General features: G+C 38.2%; 1 protein-coding gene across 1 annotated transcript in view; it reads right to left on the minus strand.

Annotated features, from left to right (window-relative positions):
- Positions 1–497: 497 nt before the first annotated feature.
- Positions 498–23,246, minus strand: part of INPP4B (inositol polyphosphate-4-phosphatase, type II, 105kDa) — a 297,867-nt gene continuing 275,118 nt past the window's right edge. The window contains exon 26 of the mRNA XM_010566942.1: positions 498–630. Within this exon, the coding sequence (XP_010565244.1) occupies positions 498–630 (133 nt within the window). The remainder of the gene's footprint in view (positions 631–23,246) is intronic.

Consider the following 23,246-nt stretch of genomic DNA (forward strand, 5'->3'; position numbering starts at 1 on the left):
GTATTAACATTAGCATCTTTCATAAACACTTCTGTAAAGGATTTAATCATTAGTGATCAAGACCTCAGTGCTATGCTCGTTCCAGAAAACACTATTTCCAGCAGTAAAAGACCCCTTAAATCAAATCTCAGGTTTTGGTTCAGAGTCAGAGTGCTACCTTCCAGATTGCTAACCTCAGTTCCTATAGCAAATGACATCTCCCTTTTTAATCTTCAATCAAGCGACCCAAAAAACTAATTCCAGCTGGCTTATGAGTCATACTAAGCTTCAGCTTCACAAAGAAAAGTTGAATATATTTGGTTTTGAGAATATTCAGTCCATTGCTTTTTCATGATATTTTATTTCATAACTGCTAACTGGAGTCATTTTAATGTAAAATGATAAAACCTGATAAAAATAACACCTCAACTGGTTACACATTCCCAATATAAAAAACAACGATTTTTTATATTCACTAATTAGCGTGATGTATGTTCCTGATTACGCTTTTGTTAAACTTAGGTGTCAGCTTTTCCATATGTCCCTTCTGGAGGTCTGTAGTACTTTGGGAAAGCCATCAGCTGTATCATGTTGAATGCATACTTTCTGCATTTGACATTCTTCAGTACATTCTCTATGCGGCATCCTTCTCTAGTGAAAGGGGGAAAAAGTACAACTTCATGAAACACAGAATAAATAAATATGCTTTATTTGTTCATTGCAGAGTTTCAGCAACAGTTGAAGTAAAAATAACAAAGATTCAATTCTACATTTTTGTTTTCCACAAGTGATGATACATCTTACAAGATTAAATCCAAGGCCAGGCCCAGTACAGTTATTGCCCTCAGAAATAGGTGATAAGATTTCTCCCCCCCCCCCCCCCCCAATATATTTGCCCTTGAGGTTTAAAGTTTAGTAAAAAAAATTTAAACACTTTAATGATACATTTTGTTCTAATTCCAGAAATATATTTGCCTTTTAAACCTTCTCATAATTTTTCAAATTGTTTGCTATATACGTGAGAGTACACGTTGCCCTAAAAATGCGTATTATAGGAATAAGGCATTTTATTAAGTCTGGCCCTAGAGATTTGTGAAGGAAAGTTTCATCTCTGCTTCATTTCTCATATGTTCGGCTTTGCAATGAAAAAAAAAGAGAGAATGGCTTTTCAAACAGCCTGATCCAACTCTCTGCTTTATAAAGGAAGGATGTTTGTTCACATACAGTACAAAAGTCACAAGTGCCAAAGTGGTGCATCAAGACATAAACAGGACTTTGTTAAAAAGAATATAAAAGTGTCTTGAAAGCAAAAGCAACTAAAGCAACAATTACAAACAGGTTAATTTCATTACAAAACAGAACTTACTCTATTCTATTCAGTTACTTGACAGAAAAGGGTTAGTTGTAGCAAAGTAATAACCATTTGTTAAACAAAAAAAGATCCCATCAGCTAGTAACAATGAAAATACCACAATGAAAGTTAAGTCTCACAAACCACCGCCCTGTAATATTTGTCTAGGGGTTAGTTTGTGTTGTGCAAATTCATTTTTAATTTTTTTTTTTTTTCAGACTAATTACTCTGGAAAGAGGGGTTCAAGCATTCAGGATTCCACATCTTCTTGTATACAGTGACAGCATTGTAAGTGGGCTTTCTTTGAGCTAATTACAGTGGGAAAGCTTTACCATGAACAGAAAGAGCAAATCAATTCACTCAATGCATAGTATACTTCTTAGAGTTCAGAAAAAGAATAACGAAAACATAGTACATTTCAGACATTTTTATCTTAAAGATGAATCCTTGGGGTCTGAGATTGTAGAAATATTACAGCATAATTCCTTTTTTCTAAAGTTAATTTGTTGCTGTTTGTAGAAAAGAAAGGAACACAAGTGAAGTTTATTGATATTTGGCTAATAGCAAAGCAAGACTTAAAATAAGCCACACAACCAGCAAGTGTGAGCTGACAAGCAGCAAGGCGACAGGATAGAAGTGTCGAGAAGTTGGCTTGTTATCAGTTAGACAGCCTGTTTCGGGATCATCCGATTCATTCAGTGCTCCCTGGGTTTGTCTGCTGTTAAACAGGGGAAGTTAGGAACAAATAGAACAGCATTTAAACAGCAAAGAAAGCCAACAGGTAGGTATTTTGACAAAGTGAAACTATATAGCCATTTCGATGAAATAGATTTATGCTAAATACTTCCAATATATTTATTGTGTTCTACGTCTGACATGGGAAGCACAACGACTAGGTGGCTAATATGTTGTTAAGCCTGCTAGGTGCCTCGGAGTAGTATTTAGAAGTTAACATTAAATAACTTATGAGATGAACTATACTATCACTAAAATGAACACACACACCGAACGGAAATGAAATAAGGAAGTTAAAAAAAAATTAAGGAAGCAAAGAAAAAAGATCACGAATATGTCACAATGCAACACTGACAAAATAGTGTCTCCATGGTGTTTGCAGGCCTTTCAGTCCTGCCTCACTATGTATTAGGAAATAATATGGGCAGAAACAGAAAGGGCATATGCTCTTTTTGAAAGAATTAACAACTATTCTATAGTAGTTTTAAACGATGGTAAATTGACTTCTTCAAAATTTCATTAAGTGCTGGTGACTCAGTTTTGAAGTCAACAGCAGTTCTTTTTATTTAAAGCCTCACACCTACATTCCTGTAAGAAAATTACCTGGACCTTGTTCAGTCAACTCAGCTAGAAACTAACCTGCTTACTGTGAAGTTCTACTGAATCACCGCAAGTTGCACCGTCACTTTCCTACCAGAGCAGCAGGGATACTTTCAAATCACTGCCAATCTTTTCCATTGTAGTCTTGGTAGCTTCTCTACAAGTAGAATTATGCATACTTCAACTATACCTCTTCAGTCCCTCTGAACTTAACTTTATTTGCATACACTCAGGAGTCCTGCTTATGGACTTCCTTTGGGCAGAAAGGACTGCTAAGATATTTATTTTTCTATTTACTATGAATATTCTGGGATGAAAAGATAACTCACCATTTTTCTCTGTGGACTTAAGAATATCCAAATATATCAGATTACAACACAGTGCTTTTTCAGAAGCACATGTCCCAAGTATGCTGTTTTTTCAAAAAAGAAAAAGCTGGCAGACCATAAAGAGGCTGTAGGACAGTAAAAGTAGTATTACACAACCCCAGGTAAAATGAGAAGGGTACATCAAAGACAGCAGCAGTCACGTCATCTTACAGAAAGGCTGCCTTTCTGGCTAATGTGTTAAAAGGCAATGTTGAGTTTCTTGAGCTTGTATAGCGAAAGGTGCAAGAACTTCATTTACAGGTGGGATCCTAGGAAAGGGGCTGATCAAAACCATTCCTTGCACAACTTACCTTTTAAAGAGGCCTTCCATCATAAGTTCTTAATTTCTTTCTTTGCTTTGAACATTCAATCTGTACGTTACACTAATAAAGAGGACAAACCATACTATCTTAAATAGCAAAATAAAAGATAAAAAATAAAATCCCTAATATTTGAATCTAGGTCAAAGCAATTACTGCTGCCAGCACGTCTGCTGCTTTTGGTCTACAGTTTTCAAGTGTCTGTGAATAGAACCTGGACAGAACTCAAACAGTATTTTAGACGAAATCCTCTCAGAAACTGTCAAGGAATGAAGCTAACTGTATGCTATGCTGACTTTGTCAACACCGTGGCTTGCACTGAAATAAATAATTCTGTGTTCTGTATCAGACCACTCTGGTTAACGCCTTGGTCCTAGCGTCCACCCCCAGAACTTCCTTCCTCTTCTGCTCACAGTGATAACGTTATCATTTGTGATCAGTTGTGAGGACTAACTGTATTGCTCTGTTAATTTTCTCCTTTATCATGTATTTCTACATACTTTTAAAAACGTGCTGCTTGCTGTTTTTCCTTTTCCTATCTAAATCTCTACAGGATCTACAGGATCCCACAAGTCTACCTCTTTGACCCTTTTGCACTGACCCCTCACTCCTTTTCTGCTCCTTGAGGTGAGCCTGCTGGTTTCAGCTTACCCCTATTATGCCCAAAATTGAGAGCTCTAGCTCAACCCTCATAGTCCCATCTATTCCCTCCCAGTCACAGAGCCCAGGTGCCTTTGGACTGTCCCTCTGGGTGTCTTCCATCACAGACTTCACATGTGTGAAAATGGAAGGGAGGATATCGAGACCAAACTCTTTTTTCCCTGAAAAGATCCATCTAGGCAGCAAGAAAGTTCACTGTTCAGCAAGTTTGCACAGCCAGTGCATTAGCCACTGTTAGGAACTTCATTCTGGAGAGCCTTATCTTTGCATGCCAACAGTTTATTCTAAGCAGGCCGAGTTACACGCTTGCAGGTTGTCCCTACGGGGATGAACCCTCCTACTTCTGTGGTGTGCCTTGTTCTGTTTTGCTCCATATCTCATTGACAGAGAGCGTGACTGTCTTATCTATGATGCTACAAGTCCCATTAGCATCAATGAGATTTATGCAGATGTAACGATGGAAATACAGATAAAAGCCATTTGTTCTATTATTTTTTTTCAATAAAAAAGCCTACAGTACATTTGTTCTTTGATATGCTGAAAAGAATGATCAGTGCCTTTCAACATAAAAAGTCCTATCTTTCCCCCAGGAAAACCACAGTGAACAGCTGATGCACAGGGACTTATGTTCCACAAATTAGTCACATCATTCTATGCATGATTCAGTAAGACATCCTCAAAACAGAGCAAGAGGATCCAACTCCATCATTAGCTACCTAAGAACAGGCTGAGTGGAATACCTAAACATGCTTTTAATTTAAGAGGAATATTTGATCACGGTCAGATGCCTTGCTAAGCTCTGCTAATACTTTTCAATGCACTGCAGTGACAATGTCTTCTAACACATCTTAAAGTGTTCTCCGCAGTGACTAATGTATCTAGTTAAACAAAGCGAGGCCTTACACCCAGCTGTCAGCAGCGTGACAGCACTGCTTCCCCTGGCTCATCAAAACCTGTAGAAGTTTTATTGCAAACAGCATGAATCCAGCTGGTGCCATGTCAGCTGGATTTATTTGGCTTCTGACTGACACTCAGCACAACCAGAACAGTGTGATATCTGACCCTATTATGGTGTGAAGGTATAGCCATAGTTTTGGACGTTCTCTCCATCACAAACCATACTCTAACAGCTCTGAACTCACATGGAAGGGAAAGAAGACAACTCTCAAAATACCCAGCAAGTTTTTATTTCACACACACATTTTAAAAATGAATAGTGAAAGCTTCTAAATCCATAACGTCTGGGTCACGAACACCTCTCTAACCTATAAAACTATTTTTATTCATTTACTTTCAAATTGTTCATTTGAGGCTTACGACATAGCACAAATACATCATAACAGCCAAGGGTGCTGTAAGTTTAACGATGATATAACCATTTCAGTCTGTCTTCTATCTCACTTGGTGTTTTATCATCTTAAACTCCTATTGGGATAATGCTGCATGCCTATCAAATGAGACAAAGGCAGAACAGCAGGTATTTTCTGTTGTTTTTAAACTCAGAGGATAAATTGTTTGAACCTCTAAGCAGTGGAGCAGAGACAACGAAAATGGTGTGAGGAAAAAAGAAGCCTCTCAAGAGTCCTTATAAAGTCAGGCCCACATATGAGGGCACACTCTGGCTTTTGATTATCAGTCACACTGACATCCCCTGTGCAAGGTTTTTGGAGGAGACACATTTTAACACTTTGGGATATATGCTTCTCTTGTTAGAACTTTTCCAGCTCCAGCTATTAATGATACTGGAAATGCTAAATTGTCCTAAAGCAGTGCTTCAGGTAGAATAGATAGGCAGCTTTCTATCAACCCAAGGATCCCGCATGCTAGCAGTGACTTCAGTCTGAATTCATGTCTTACAGCATGCATACTTTGGGGGAATTTTCCTCTTTTGCAGACAGACTCAAGCAAGCAGTTTCTGGGCCTGCTAGGTTTTTCTTGTCAAACTCCAGTGCTGACACAGAAAAATGGCAAAAATGAGATGCTTCTCTTTAATCCCATCCAACAACAGCAGCCCAGACGTTTCTTCAAATAGAAGGGATTGCTAACAGTTCTCGACCTTACAGTTTTGCTTACTTACCTGCTCTTTTTATTTAAGACTATCACAATCCAGAACTTTTAAGAAGCAGCTTCTCTAAAGAGTGTTTTCAGCCCTCTCAAAGATTTATAACAGAATACTGTCTGCTTGCCTTAAAAAAAAAAAAAAAAAAAGTTTGTGAAGTGAAAGCAGCTTAATTTCTCCATTATACATGTTACTGTGATTCACTGAAATGCTTCAGAGAAAAATCAACTGTTTCAACATGCAGCACTACAGTTCTAGAAGGCAGCCTTAACTTTTTCAAAGGGGAAGGATGGGATCCTGGTGAACATCTCCTGGCCATGATGAAGATGCTGCACTACAACATCTAGAAGAACAAAACGTGATTCGGAAGGAAATAAACAGAACTCACCCTAGGTCTGGAAGATTACTGAATCAGAGCAGAACTGAGATAAAGCATACAAAGGAATACTAGGCAACAACCCTTTATGTTGAAAGATAAAGTTCATACAATAAAACCTCCAAAAATTTGTAAAAAATAAAAAATATTTCTGTGTTGTTTCAAAATGGAAGATACAGGAAGGGAACTATCAGAGACATTTTCTATATCAATGATCTTTACAATAATTATTTGTCTGATGCATATTGCTGTCAACCGACAAATTTTTCCTCAAATCTAGATGGTATTAAAGAAAGTAAAAGATGCTAGAAATCAATTTTTGCTGCCTACGTGGTCCTATAATCTCTACTCTGGTTCAAAACAAACAACTGGCATTACTGAAATCGACAAGTAGTCTCAGATCTAAGAGTACTGATGAATTCAGTCAGTGATTTGGAGACAGCTGCTATTTAAACATACACCAACAATACAAACAATCTAAGAAGTTTATCAAATTGTCACACTAACACCCCTTCATTTTGTTTTACCTTTTGTACTGCAACTTTTTTTGCCTATTCTTTTTGCTTTTGCCAGCATCCTCTATTTCCCTTCTCCTTTCTTCCCTCCCTTGTTTGGTTATAACACATCACTTTTCTAATGCCGTTATTAAGTAAAAAGGAGAGCACACGATATAACATGAGGCTTGTCCACTGAGTTTGACCAAGCAGCAGATTCATGACATAGTCATGACAAGACACCTGGATCTTGAAAAGCAGCTAATATACAGTAATTCAGTTTTTTGCCCTCAAAACTACGGCATTGTTACTATGGGTTCTCGGTCTGTCCAGAGAAAAAGATTCCATTTTGAGGAGCTGACCAGGAATAGCAGGGTGCTGGAGGCTCAGCTATGGTCAACAGTATGGATCTTAAACACCATTACGGACAGGCCATAATGGTTCAGTAAAGAGCACCAGATTAATCAACACACTGTCTTGCAGTAGTCTTCCTTAATAAGAGGGAAGGAGACATTTGGTTTCTGTGCACACAACCACATCCTGGAAAACCCTATTGTTTTGTGGGATCACATCGATAGACACAGATTCATTGGAAGGAATAGTGAAGGCAAAATTCAATTTACACAGTTGCTCTCTTTCCCTCTGCCGTGTACATGTTCTCATTAAAGTCAAACTAATTATAAATGTCCAAATTCCCCACCAAGTTTTATCAGCTTAGCTGTTTTTTTAATTTCCTGGGGCAAGTGAAAGAGAGGCACACCCCATACCTGCAGGCAATAAACCTGCACAACTCGCTCCTGCTTTGCACTATGGAAACATCTCCCTGCAGTCCTGCTCTGCAGCACCCTTCATGAAAGACGTGGAGTCTTACAGATTGAACCAGGTATTCACAATTTATTATCTGATCGTATGTCCTCTCTAGATTAAGAGGAAGACATTAAGTTAATTCTGAGATAGAATTTAGGAAAATATCCATACTTAAAAAAAAAAAAGGCACAAAAGCACATGCTTATCTATTGTTTACTAGTGTGCAATGATAAAACATCAGAACACCATTTGTTTGTTCACATGATTACAGTTTAACAACAACAAAATTAGTTCCCGAGTGAGGTATTTTGTTATTTACCAAAATTAGAGAATATAGCTAGAGCTCGATTATTGTTTGGCATATAATAAATTTCCTGAAAATACAGTACAGGTTAACTGAGAGACCTATTCATGACATCAGACTGTACCTGACAGTTTCAGCCCAAGAAGGCGGAAGGTCTAAGAGAAATATTTTGACTTCTTGTTTATGAATGCAATTTTTGTTTCAATATGGGCCTACATCAGAGAAAGTCAAAAAGAAAATGCTGAAATATTAAATGCTAGGGTAAACACTTTTAGCTCGTTTATGCAGCATTTCAAACAGATCTGAAAACCAGAAAGATTTCCAGTTCGGTTCATTCCGTCCCAACATTGGCTTGCCAAAAAGCAAAACCCCTACTGTTTGTCCTTGTTTACTTTTAACGTACCATTAACTTTGAAGAACAGATGAAAGGGCAGCTTCAAGCTTTATATCTAATATGCACAAAACATATGCTATTTGGTAATATACATCTCCATTAGAGTTAATCCCAGTACTTCAGAAATCTCTGCTGATTGCAAAAGAATTGGTATTTTCCTTTGTGACTGAGACAGAACACCCGCAAGAATGTTTTTTCCCCCAACATTAAAGAGTAACTATGTGGTAAAACAGTAACACTGACAAAATCCATACAGCGAAAATATAATAAAAATAAACAAAACATTCCAGTTAGAATCACAACCATTTTCCTCCCTGCTGCATTTAAGACACCTACATTAGCAGTTTAAGCGCACCCTCAGCAGTTCCCCACCGCTGAGGCTGAACAGCAAAACCAAGTTCATATTATGTGCCTATGGCCCCTCATCTGCCAAAAGAGACTGCAGACCAGAGGCCGCCACGTGGGAACAGTCCCTTGGTTGTGCCAACTCCCAAACTGCCCAGGAGTCACCTAGGAGAGTGCTAAAATCAGCCAAAATTGTGCCAGGAAACATTTAATAATTTCACTGTATAAAATCCCTGAGAACATGTCCCAGAAACATTCCCCAGTGGTTTCTAATCTACAAGTATGGGCAGAGGCTTCAAGTCCTGCAAAGTCATTCTGGTAACTGTGTGAGAGATTAGCTTCAGAACTGAAAAGTGATGGGTTTGCAGGAGAGATTCTTCTTTACCTGTCAAGACAGCCGAGGCGTTTTTGAAACATGATTTTCACCTCTATTATACTCCAAGCAAAGGATTTGCTATTTCATTCTGCTATTTACCAATGCTGCTGTGCAGTATTACACATCAATTCTACAAAGGTTTCTCTTTTTATCAAAAAAATAGGATTCTAATAATCTTCCTGGACACTCTTCTATAAAGTATTAGGATTACATATATGGGAAATTCTCAGGACAAAATTGCAAAATCTTTCCTGACAAACTTCTCTTGCAAAGTTTGAAATTCAATCCAACGTGCAACCAATATTAAAGCAAATGTGATCTATGTATTCATGCAGGAAAAAAACCAAACAAAAAACCACAGCCAACCCATAAGCCAAATCGCAGGTTTCTTAGTGATCTGAGCATGTGTGAAATGATGACAACTACATCCTTCAGGTAAATTCTGAACACACAAGACATTTCCCTTCCATAAGGTTACGGCACTAGTATAATTGGCTCATGAGTCACACTTATTTCCAGTCTGTTTCTGTCATAGCAAAGGATTTTTACCGAGAATGTGATTATACATTTAGCTCACATAGCACAGTGAAACATAAACGCATGATAAATTCTCTCTTTCATATGTCTAATCAGGTTTTAAATACTTTCTGTTGACCATGAAAAATCTTCATGAATCATCCCTTTTCTTTTGGCAAAGATTTTTTTTTAGCCTTTTTTTCCCCACAGTGAGGACAAGTGGCAAAGCTGATTTAAGAGGCAGAAAAGGCTTGCTGTACAGCTAAACAGTCATGCATGAAGAATGATGCTTAAAAACTCACATTAATTTCTAGATGTTCAAATCTATGGGTAGGATGACAAAATTAAGGTCAGAGAGAACTGTTGGTGTAAACAGAGGATCACTTAATCTATGTTGCATTTGTAATTCAGGTCAATTTATGTGAGGAGGGTGTTGAAAAGCAGTAAGTATAAATTTGAATATTGTAACTTAGCCTTTTATACCTGCAACTTCAGTTTGAGATACACAAAAGGAGGAATGTGACTGCTTCTGATTAATGACACCAATTCACATAATCACTTCATGGGATTAACCAATGTGTGAGTCACAAAATAAATCACAGGAAGGATCTGAAAACTATTCTACCATTTCAAGTAAATAATGCCAGTTCATTAATTACATTCAACCTATATACTGATACTGTTTTTTTTAAAACAAATTAACAGTTTGAGATCTGATCTGTTCTGATCCCAGCCGTTCTTTGAGCACTAGTACCACGCACGGTAGGTGGGTGTATTTATGCAAGGGGAGTTAGTGCACATGTAGATTCCTCGATCGTGAAAAATGCACCAAAAGCTGGTTTCAGCTGGTGCACAAGTGCTGGTACCAGGAGCACTAAATGCAGCAAAGAAAGCTAGGTAGGTGGTTAACCAAAATGACCTACCCAAAAATGCAGAGGCTGGGGTGCAGACTGTAGCCATTTGGAGATTGCACCCCAACAGTCCTATTCTCTTTTCTTGAGCGGGTTGATTTTAGTCATAACTAAGAGTTTTAAAAATGCAAGCAACATCCTACTTGAACCCCAAATGCAGTAAGTTTTCCACCCACTTCCTTCAGAGCAAATGACAGGGCTGGGCTGAACGGTTGGACTCGATGATCTTAAAGGTCTTTTCCAACCTAAATGATTCTATGATTAAATTCTCATGAAGTGCCTTGAAAGCATTTGTTGTCCTTTCTGTTAATGGGTAATACATAGAGAGTTTGAAGAACAAACCCTTTCTATGGGAAATTAAGAGAATGGATGTGACTGTTGCCTCTTGTTTTGTTTTAGCATCAATTTAGAAAACAGCCAAAGTTTTTTGGAGCCTGTTCTCAGAAGGAAATACTTTTCTTCCCAAGTACCAAGGAGGAAGATTGAAGCTGAAATCTTTTAAACAATGTATTTGTATATTTTACAAGCTTTTTCTCTTTGATGTCACTGCTCAGGTTTGTAAGGAAATTATGTCAAATGCTGCTGCAGCTTTCTCAGTAAGTTTCAGACATAGTCTTCCAGCTCCCTTCATCATATCTCAAAAAGTGAATATTAGCGTAGACCATCATTTTTTAAGCAAAAATAGCACTGCACCAATGGGGAGAGTGAATAAATGGAAACCCATACAGTTTTGCTCCTACAATTTCCAGAAAAAATAATCTTTTGAAGATTTGAGATAACTATAGACTCGATAAGCAGGGTATTTACCTCCTGCATCCCTAAGCCTTTGCTAGCAGCAAGGAGTAAACAAACAAATTACAATACAAGGGCAAATATCTTCCTCTCTATAATAATGCTACATTTTCCTTACTGTTACAAAGAAATGAAGGACATGGTTTGGTTCACTGCAGTCACAGTAATTCACAGTTTGCCAAAGATCGAAGATGCAGCTCTCAGGATATGCTCTATGAACTACATACAGGACTCCCTGAACAGAAAAAGAAGAGTTCACTACACTGGCAGTATCACTTAATGATGAGGTAAGTCACTGACAGATGGAAGAAAATGCCAGTGTACTTCTTGACCTGGATTAAACTATCAGATACATACTATTTTTTTTTTTTTCCTGTATCGCAGACTGTATTCTGTCAAACACACAACCAGTAGTAAGGAAACATTCTCACCAGAGTTATCACTACAACGTCTTGGGAACTGCAGCTTGCAAAAAACTACAGAAATCCACCAATTCCTGCAACTTTGGAGTCTCTGGGATAGAAATATTTTAAGAATGAATGACCCCAAGCACATCTGCAGCAAGCTGCATGTGGAAGTGCAAAACAATACAGCAGTGGGGCTTTCCACTAATGGTGGTAATTGCCATCACTTACAACTAAGCAGAATGTACAACTATTTTAAAACATGCTTACGACTGGGGAAAAGAGGGTGTTTTGCTATGAAAATTCCAAAACATGTAACATGAAATTGGAAACATTTTGTGGAAGATTTTGAGGAAAACTTACCCACCTATAATCTATTATTATTTTCTTATGAAAAAGCAGCAAGCCAGTAGCAATGTTTGAGTATTTCCTTCCTTTCTTCCCCAGGATGGGACACAGAAGGTAGCAGGAGGGTATAAATCTTCCCTCACTGAGACAGTGGAGAGTTATCTCTGTCTACAGTGTGTTTTTCTACTGTTATGTATGCTGGTTATATTGCATGCTGAAAGGAAAACAGTTTAAGAAACATTTCAGTAAGACATCATCTCATGGTGCTCCCATTTTAGATAAACACTGCACCAATTTTCCAGAAAACAACTGTCTTCTGAAATAACTTTAGTGTCCCTGGAACACAGCGCTGAATGAGATTGTGCTGGGGGCAATTTCAGCACCTCCTATTTTACACTCTCTTTATAAGAATGCAGTTCTCAACCCAGTCAAACCTGAGAGACATTAATCCTGGTATTGCTCACGTTTCTGGTCATGTTTTCCTTTAAACACTACGGAAAACAGTAACACTTATTCACATGCTTAAACTGTTTGGCTTGAGTAACTGTGAGCCAGAGGCCAGGTGGTCAAACAGAAAAATCTGCAGTGCCGCCAAAAAGCACATAGGTTGTTAATTAGAAACACTTCATCCTCCCCAAAATGCCCATTACGATGGCAGGCCTTAAAGAATTCTGCTTCCCTTTTAATTTCTAATAAGCGCTAATGCCCTTCAATTATCTTGTAACATATCCCACATTAACCTCACTGGGAATGATACTGCCTTTCTGCTCGGTGAGATGTGTCAGCATTCACAGTCCTCTCTAGCACTTGCTCATGGCCAATGAACTATGAAAAAAATGCAGCCACCTACTCTAGCCTGAGCGGGCTGCTACTCTCCTTGTCTTTTGGTTAAGATTGCATTTCTGTGGCTGTTGGACAGCGCTTACAGGCTTCCAGTAACTAAACAATTTCCCTTTTTGGCATACATTTACCACACTGGTAAGAACACAGCAAAGACCATGGCTTTTAAAGGGCTTAAATTGTCCTCTGCCATGAACACAAATATATATCAGGACAGATACGCAATGTTCTTTTTTAAAAGTTCTCAACCATTCTCATAGTTTTACTCTGAATTAACCTTTACTAAAAACTAAATCGGCTTCACATCACCTCACCGGAGCCCAGCCTACACATGGAAAGGATGCTGGAATCATGCTTGTCTCATTTTATTAGTATTTAATTCTGTGTTAGTTAAAAGTAAATTCTGTAATGTGCTATTAATGTGCTGCTACTGACAGCTTAAATAAAATCGATAAAACAAAAAAGCTGCAATTAAACAGCAAAAGTGATTTTTAAACTTTATCACTGCCAAGCTACAGGCGTCTTGTTATATCTCATTAATATACACAGGGGGCAGAGTTGGCTTGTGCACTATTTACATACCACTAGGTTCATAATATCCTTTCTATTCTCTTACACCTTTTTAAGCAAACAAGTAGCAGAAATGCTCTAGACTATTTTTGTTCACTTTTGCTCTTTGCATGAATACTTAATGAAGCAGGTAGGAGATTCAAACAAAGCTAAAGGCATGTGAGTGCAGGCCAGCAATTGCACTTGTCAGACAAGTACATACATAAATGCAGAAAGAATATTTTGGTGCATGAAATAATAAATGACATTTTCCCAAGTACGGTACATAGTAATGAAATACATGCAGAACACTGTAGAAATTTAAAACATGATAATCCATCCTAAGCTGGAATTACTCCCAGCTAATGGAAATTCCAGTGGAAAAATGACAGTCTTACATTGGCCCAATAATGTTCTTTTGAGTTCAGAGTAATTAACAACTAAAGTAGTAACCGATAACCTGAGAGCAAGGAAAGAGTTATCTACCAAGCATTTGCTTCCCTAAAGAAGAGATACTTTATTTAGAAAGCTTCTTCTCCCTCCCAGTCATTTGAATGATTAGATGCATATTTTTACTAAGGAATACCAGCTATAAATAAGGTCCTTTAAAAGAAAAAAATTACATCAGATCAAAATGGTAGGAAAATTAGAACAATATTTACTGAAGCACTGAAAAAGGTTTTGAAAAAACAACTTCTACACGCCTATCTACTTAAAATAGCTACATATTTGCAGAATTCATAGCATTCCCAAAATTATGTAAGCTAAAGTAACTTTGTGTCCAAAAGAGCTATCAAATTAAAAAGTTTATATATAATAATACATATAAACAACAATTTAGGACAATGGCACTTTAAGTACATTGCTTAATAGCTACTGGTCTCTATATAAACAAGGAAACTAACAAAAGTGAACTTTTACCCCCAAAATATGAAAGCATGAAGTAGTTATTTTATCTAGGAACTAAGCAGATAAACAAAGGAAGCAGCCCAAATATTGTAGCAGCTGAAGTTTAAACAGCAATTTAACAGTGCACTTTTAACTTTTTACCTTGGTTTTTTTTTTTAAAAGAACTTCTGGCTTCCCTGACCCCACGGTAATAAATAAATTGGTGTCTAGTGACAAATTTATGTTTAAAACACAGCGGATAGTGTGCTGATGCCAGCAAAGTCTCCCCCATGCCAAGTTTTGCCCTCCTACCTTTATCTTACCTTCAGTTGTTTACTAGGATAAGTGCAAAATACACTTCCAAGATCTGATCCAAATCCTTCAGAAGGCAACATCGTGTACTCCCTAACCCGGAGCGGCAAGTCTTTAGTGCCATATTTAACACCTTGGACTTGCCATACATCTACAGAACATCCACAGGATGATTCAGAGCCCCTAAATCAGGTAGTTAACCATCCTCCAAGGTGTGTACTGGGAACATGAATTCTTAACCTAGACATTCATACAATAGGTATCTAAAGTTTTCTGATAGAAACAGCTTGATTACGAGCGTTGCACTGAATTCAATGGGCTTTGGGAAAAAATTCTCCAATGGTTAATTGCCCAGTGGTTTTTTCCCCTCCATCTTTACAGAGCTTTATGATCTCCAGCCCATACTTGCGCTACCACTGCATCACTTACAAAATGAACCACACAAGCCTCAGATTTTCTTTCCAGCACCATAAATATGGTCGAACATGATGGCTAACAACATAAACTTTCAAGCTCACTTGACTACAGACTATTTTTAAAGGACAGTCTTGATTTTTCTCTTTAATGTGAAGAAAAAGAAAAGATTTATGAGCAAGCAATTGTCTGGTTTGGGCTATGTTACAATGTGGTACAGAACATTAAGCTTTGCAGAAGATTAAACGTCTTTTTATTTCTCTTTTGGCATTCCATACCCAATGGAGTATGGATAGGAAGTTTAAAGTTTTTATTTTTGCCATAAAAGATCATTTGACTTTTTTCCTCTCCATTGTAATATGTATTTCATTTAATAAACTTTATAATTAAAAAGCCCCTACTAAAACCACTTGTCTATTCAAGGATTACAATTCAGAGGGGGTTCATTTAGTTCCATTAGTTTTAACATCTGTGTTTTAAGTTGCAGATAGCTTCAAAAGTAGCTATTGAGGTAATACATTGCTTCATTTACAAAAGAAATGGGATGCTTAATGCATTTTATAATGCAGTAATAACAAAGTGGTAGCATTTGCATAAAGCAGCCCACCATAATAGCAGGTGTTGGTCCTGTCTGGCAAAAGGTATTTTCACTTCTGCTAGCCCAGTGTGGGCTCATTATTCCATCTGGTTATATATTATCATAGAGATCAGCGAAGTCCACATCACACATTTGGGAAGGTTTGTTATCTCATCTGTGCCTAGAAAAGCCAAATGCATGAGGAAAGGATGTTTTTCAGTTTAACTGATTGTGTGGACTGTTAGTGGAGAACAGACCGGCCAGAAAGGACTGATCACAACATCATAAAGATCTGCATTCCCTTCTGTGCTTGCGATATGGCTGCTGCGGCTGCTTGGAGCGAGGCACAGGACAGGGCTCACCAGAGACCTCTGATGGCAAATTTCTAGCCAGAGTTTGTTGGTGTAGTTCCTTTAACTTTGCTAGAGCTATTCCAGTTTTATTTCAGGTAAAGGCTGTTTGTCAATGAGTATATTAAATGTATGGGGCACAAAGCAGTATTTTAGAAAAGACATACATGTCCAAATTGAAAGAATTTGAGGGAGACGGTGGCTATTATCACCACAGTACCCACTGGACTGCACAGCTGGGATTGTGAAACACGTCTGTGAGTTTTGCTTTCCAAATGGCTTTAATTGGTTTGATCATTCTCTGTTTCAGAGAATCAGTCTCTTTGTCTTACTAACTCATTATTTCTTAGAATTATCACATCACGATAGTCACAACGATTCTCTTTTCTTCTTTCGGATGTGTATTTAGGTACGTCTGATTCAAACCTAAGAGCTGAATTCCAAATGTTCTTACTATATTAACTGTAAAAGCAAGCAAAGCAGAAAATTTCAGTGTTTAATCTGCTCAAGAGACAAACACTCTCAGAACAGAACCATGTCTGGAAAATACCTGTACTGTGTCTGAGCGCTTGTATAAGCATGCAGGACATAATCAAAACTGTGAGTTCAAGTTCATTACCACCTCATTTCAAGTTTTACCTTGGAATTAAACTTAAATTGAGACTGAAATGAGTTTTGTTATCCCCATTGTGCTGCACAGAGGAAGATTCTTCGTGACAGCAGGAAGAATGATTCCCTTTGGGACTGAAAACATAGTATTTGACACACCTCTGTCACAAAATAATTTTTAAAAAATCAGCTAAGACTACAAATACCTTTCTAGACTACCGTGCTATGTGTTTGCTCAGCTTCTTCTTACCAGTGAATACCCGTTGTCTGAAAGTGAGAAAAATTGTCCGATTTGAAAAATGCGAGTACACTCAAGTTTCATGACCCTCCCTGAAACACCAAGAACAATAGCTCTATCACATTATATGAGGTGACCAAATTTTCCCAGCACTTCTACCTCAGTAAAATCTTCATCTACAAACAAGTAGATAGTAAACCTACAGGGCAACACAGGACATGAAGGTCTCAAGCCTTTGAACTAAATTTTAATTGCCAGTCAAAGCATGCAAATAAATCAGAAACTACAGTGGTACAGAAATAAAGTACTCCAAAACCTGTTTCTTGTCTTGGAAAAATATTGATAAAGTTTGTAAGCTATTTTTTAAAATTCATTTCATTAAGTCACATAATAAAACAGCAACATGTGACAAAACAAAATGCACCAATTCCTAGACTTCTACATTTTTTTTACTGTAATTACGTGCGTGTGTGTGCATGTTATGTGCTGTACCACACAGACCAACATACTTAGAAGGCAAAACTTTGCTGTATGCCATGTTGCCTTGACAAGGCACCACCAAAAGGTGATTTCAATCCTCTTCAGCCAGAAAAATATTTTACTGATTTTTAATCTACCAGATTAAAATCATACAAATTACAGCCAGCCAGACAATAACCTTGGTCACAAAAAATACTCTAATACTTCTGTAGAGCAAAGTAAGCATGAAGCGTACGGCCATATCCACCCTAAGGGCTTCAGGAAACAACATAATTTTCCCTTTAAGAAAGAGCAGAAAGAAGTTGCAATAAGAACACAAAGCAGAAAGAAGTAAGTTGCAATGAGAACACAAGACAGTTTCTTACAGAATGCAGCAAGGCAGGTTAACAGGGGGAAACCAATCCTACAGAAGTAAAATGAATACCCCTCTACTTGGCAGCAGCTCTTGGGCCACTTCCACTGCACAACAGGGAAAATAAACAGCATGGTAGCGGTCTGACATGTACTAGCTCACTTTAAGAATGAATTTAAGTAGCATCTTCACATGGCAAATGATGTTAATCTGTGTAACAGAAATGTCAAACTATATTTAAAGCAATTGTCTACAACTTTGCTGATAATACCACTGTAGCAGCAAATTTTTACAGAGAAAGAGAACATAGGGAGCAACCTTCTCCCCTAGGCAGCAAGGCAGTTAAGAAAGCGAAGAGGACTTTATTCAGAATGATATTGAGGGAGGACTATCCACTGACACTCAGGCAGTTTACACACCAGGTCAGCAGTGTCCAGGAGGGGAAGAGGCTTTAAATGTGCAGCCAGCACTGCTGCATGCAGTATGTCAGCATGAAGCCCAAGTAGCAAAAAGGAGTGGAAAAAGAGAATTATTAATGCGCAGCATAGTGAATGTCAGCAAAGCAATGAACTGTATTTATAAGCATTGCTACTGCACATTCAAGTACAGCAACACAGCTTTTATTTAAAATAAACCAGACAACGAGAAAAGTTTCTGTTCAAGAAAAAGTAGATCCAAATTCAATTTCCAACAAAGGAGGGGACTGTGTGGTCATAAGTGACTTGACATCTTTACACCATCTTTCTCCCATGGAAAAGTGAAAAAGATTCAAGTGCATTTCTTTATCTCAACCTTTGCTTGTCAATTATAAGCTTTTTGAGTCAAGAACATTTGACATCAAGAAGTGTTTGCACATCTGCTCAAATCTCAGCTCTTGACCTACTTCTAATACATTTAACTAGTGATTATTAAATGAAAGGCATTTAGTACATATGCAGTTTACCACGTCAGCAGTTGCTACACGGGTGAGAAAGTGAAGAATACAATACAAATAAGAAACGATAAGGTATTCAAAAATTTCACATTTTCTTCAGGAAACAAACTCATGTCACATCTTTTTTATTATAAGATCTTAAGTGAAGAGATAAGACATCTTAGAAATACCTAGCTACATAAACAAGTAGCAACATGTAACTAGTATAGAGCATATTCTAAGTGCACACTGATGACAACAAAAGGTGAAACAGCAAACATTGAACACATAAGAGATTTTTTTAAAAACTCATGAATGAATATTCTAACCAGTTATAACCAACATTATCAAAGCAGACTCTTCTGGACTTTCAGAATCAATTCACAGACCTTTGAGATATTATTGTAACTGCTTGTCTTTGCCTGATGCTACTTTGATCATTTCAAAACCAGCCAATGGTGCCTTTGACAGAGTGCCAGTTTAGCCATTTTTATTAGCTTTCCTGAGGCATTCAATGTAACAGCCATTTTATTAGCTGAAATAAACCTAGAACAGAGATCATGCCAGTCTTGGTTTAACTAAGTGAGCTAAAAAAAATAAAAAACAAAAGAAACAAACCCCCTAACCAAACCAGACTAAAGGTGTTGTTTTTTATTTCCTGGCTGAAATGTATTATGAAAAACATTCCACAACAACCTACTGCGGACACTCCCATCTTCTGCTTATCGCACCACCACAAGGCAGTTTGCTGGAAGTTGCTCAGCAAACCTTTCTGTTGCTGATTACTTTGTATTCTGTAGATGTTCCACTGTCAACAGATATGAATGAGTTATAAATGGATTTAAATAAAAAAATCAACAGCTTTGGAGCAGTGAGGAGTGATTTTTGCAAAATGCATATAAAAAACACCATTATTTTGACATGATTGATACATTTTCATCAGACTTGCCAGTTTACCCAAGACAAAAACTGTTAATCAGATGATCCTAGAGCAAAGTCTTATAAATATATGACTATGTGACGAGATTGCTCCTTAATCCTTGCTTTCTTTTAGTAATCTAAACAAGTTCCTCATATCTGACAATGCTGACTGTTGACTGGGGTGGGTCTGTGGCTGAGCAGAAAATATTTATTTTCTTAAAGCAAGATGTAGCTCACTGGATCTACTGCTGATAATAATTAGCTGCTGCCTTTTTAGCGTGTCTTCCTATAGAAGCAAAAGTTACACGTCAGTGCTCAGTGTGAGGGGAAGGACGATGCATCTGTGTATCCTTGCAACCTTTGGGCACATTGACCGAGTCCAGCTAAATTCAAATGAGGGGCAAGAAACCTCAAAGATTACTATGTTCTCTCCAGTGTAAGGAAATACACAGTCAAGTTGTAGAGAGGCAAGGTCAAAGGGGGAGGCTGTAGCATGAAACTGAAGCTGCTTATATATCAGGAAACCCATATGATGAATGACAGGAGTAGAAAGAGAAGGAGATTTCTTATAAATGCCCAACCGTGGAAAAATTTCAGTTGGGCCCCAGAGAGTCATTCCCCAAGAAAGTCTATAAGCCATGAAAGGGTACAGGAAACTTCTAACCACCCTAAAGAGACACAAACCTGACCTCATACTCCTTCACTGAGCTAACTGTATCAATATGGTAAGCTTCAGTCCTGTCAGTAACAGTATTTATATTAAAATCACAGATGTTGGGAATATTTCAGGAGTTATCAAATTACCCCCCAAAAGTGCTATTTTCTCCTTTAAGGAATAAAAACTGAAAGGCTACAAATTACTGATTCAAAACAAGAACAATGATACCCCTAATACAACAATACTATGAAATCTTTTACTCAGGGGTAAGTGAAGCTTCCAAGTACCACAGGCAGAGGTATCTCCTGCCTCACTACAGGTAATCTAACTAGGACGCTGGGTCATATATGCAAAATATTTAATCTCATGACAGAAGTTACAGGGGCCAGTGATTCCCCTCTCACCTTCTGACCTCCCTGGTCTATGGGACTTTAACTTTGGCTAAGCCTTGCCTGGGATCCCAGGACTCTGCACAGGTAGAAACTCTGCTCTGGCACCTTCCCTGGGGCATTAGGAGCATCTCTAACAGAGGAGAAAAATTCAAGTGCTTTTCCCGCTGCTGGAAGACAATATGCACGTGGCAACATCCAGGTTGGGGAGAAAAGATAAGCTGGCAGGGAAGTAAGTCCACAGCAGGGAACAAAACCAGCACTGCAAATGCACAGCCAAACCAGTGCCCAGTGATTTTGGCATTCAGTATGTTTAGAGTCACAATGCAACTACAGCACCACTAAGTCCCAGGGTTGCAGAAACCACTTTAACTGTTATAACAGTAGGAGTCAACTGTGGAGTGATTTGGCTGTGCATTTTGGGACAACTCCAACCCTTCCTTTGCATTAACTTCCTTATAAACACATGCTTCCTATTCATACAGATTATAGTAGAGGCTTAGGCTATTAAGAATGCAAGTTCCCAAAATTACCTCCCAGATTTATCTCTGAATGATCCAGAGAACAAGACAGCGATATAGTGCTGCTGGCTTTGTTACTGGGTGTAGTTCCAGCCAACTACAGATAACATCATGGAAGTAGGAAATCCGTAATAAGTCCTTAAGAGTCCAAAAGGAAACTCCTTTGGTCACTCCACTACAAACAGCTACCAGGACTTGTACTGCAAGGAAACACTGAGAAACAACTTGTTGCTGCTAGCTGCGCCGGTGAAAGTCTGCCAGTGGTTGCTGTAACAACGAGGACACGTTCATGAAATGTCACTCACCAAATCAGAGCCGCCACAGAGAGTAACAACTAGAAACCACGACTAAAACTCACTCCCGAACTGAGCTGAGCAAGGCTACTTTCAAAGGAGTTCTTCAAAATATCATACACCAAGGTGATACTGCAGGAGAGAAAGAAACAGGGAAACGCTCACGGGGAAGAGGAAATAGAGCAGCAGACCAAAGCGAGGGGAGGGGGGAAAGCAGGGAGCTTATGGAAGAAAACTGGAACAGGGATGCTGGATCAGAAGAGATGATGATTATCTGAGCAGGGAGTATTCCTACAAAAGAAACTAAGTTGGATGAAGGGATTAAGGAAGCCTAAAACGACAGCAAAAAAAAGACCTAGAAGTATCTGTTACCTGCTTTCTACATAAGCCAGCTAAAGCTGTAGCCCAACACTGCATCATCTTTCTTCTGAATAAATGCAGAATCTTCTACTACAAAACAACCTTTCCAGAATAGCAGCTAGTTGCTACTCTTTTTCTGTGTCCCTTCCAACTTATTCACACTCTGTACCTGGCTGGGACTGCAGGAAGGAAGTTACAAGCTCTCCCTGCCCGTGTTATATTATTCTGAGAAAAATACTGTTTTAGAGGCAGATAAATTCATTAAGAGATTGGATCTGTGATAATTTTAACCAGCTATTGTATGCTATTACTACTCGCTTATTCTAATTTCCCGTTCCTTTCTTATCTAAATTTTAGACTTGGCAGTGTTGCTTTTCCTAAGAGATTTAGCTGTACATGGTCAAAGCCATGGTAATTCAGCTGTGGTGCATGGAGTTTTAACAGATAATAAATATACATGCAGGACTTTTCCCACATACTCTCCCAGAAAATCTTAATAGAAGTGAAATAGAATAGGAACAAGCCTAGTATTACTCACTCTGGTGAGTATAATGCATCTAGTTTCTGATTTCAGGTAAGACCTAGTCTTTCATGGAAGTTCTGAATAAGCACTAGCATAAGCACTAAAGTACCAAATGAATGAGGCAATTAATGAAGTTTTCTATGGATGACTAGAAGAATCTCAAAAGTGAACACCAAACAATATTTTCAGAAAATCTGACTGCTTGCATGCTACATTTGCCTAACCATGGCAGGTGAAGTCCAGGAAAGCTATGGTCCTGTAATCCATGTATGACAAAAGTGACAGAAACACTTTATACTAGAAGAGCTTTTTTAGGAGTGCAAATAGTGTAAGCACTTTCCTTTTCCTTTTTTAATTAATCAAGATGCAGCGTTTACTTTCACTGCTCCACTATTAAGGATCCAAACACAGACTGTGGTACTGAATAGGAAAGCAAATTTATTGGATAAGGTTTTTTCATTTGGCTGGTTTCAAAAACTAAGTGATCATAGCGTGCACCTGGTAATTAATTACACGCCTTTCTCACTGTCTATACTAAATAATTAAAACAGTCACTGAGAGGGAAAGCATAGCTCAATTCCCTATACTCTCATTTAGGTCGATATGGCAAATACTAATATGCACTAGTTAACAGATCATTTACGCTGTCAATATCTCAGTGAGAAATAAGAAGTACAAATCAGAGCAGAAGAACTCGGAGTAGGGTGAGGTTTTGATCAGAATTCATAGAATCATAGCATGGTTTGGGTTGGAAGGAACCTTAAAGAGCATCTTGTTTCAACCCCCCTGCCATGGGCAGGGACACCTTCCACTAGATGACATTGCTCAAAGCCCCATCCAACCTGGCCTTGAAAACTTCCAGGGATGGGCCAGCCACAACCTCTCTGGGCAACCTGTTCCAGTGCCTCACCACCCTCACA

This window comes from Haliaeetus leucocephalus, unplaced genomic scaffold (assembly GCF_000737465.1).
Source record: "Haliaeetus leucocephalus isolate CR32 unplaced genomic scaffold, Haliaeetus_leucocephalus-4.0 Scaffold220, whole genome shotgun sequence".
Taxonomy (NCBI): Eukaryota; Metazoa; Chordata; class Aves; order Accipitriformes; family Accipitridae; genus Haliaeetus; species Haliaeetus leucocephalus.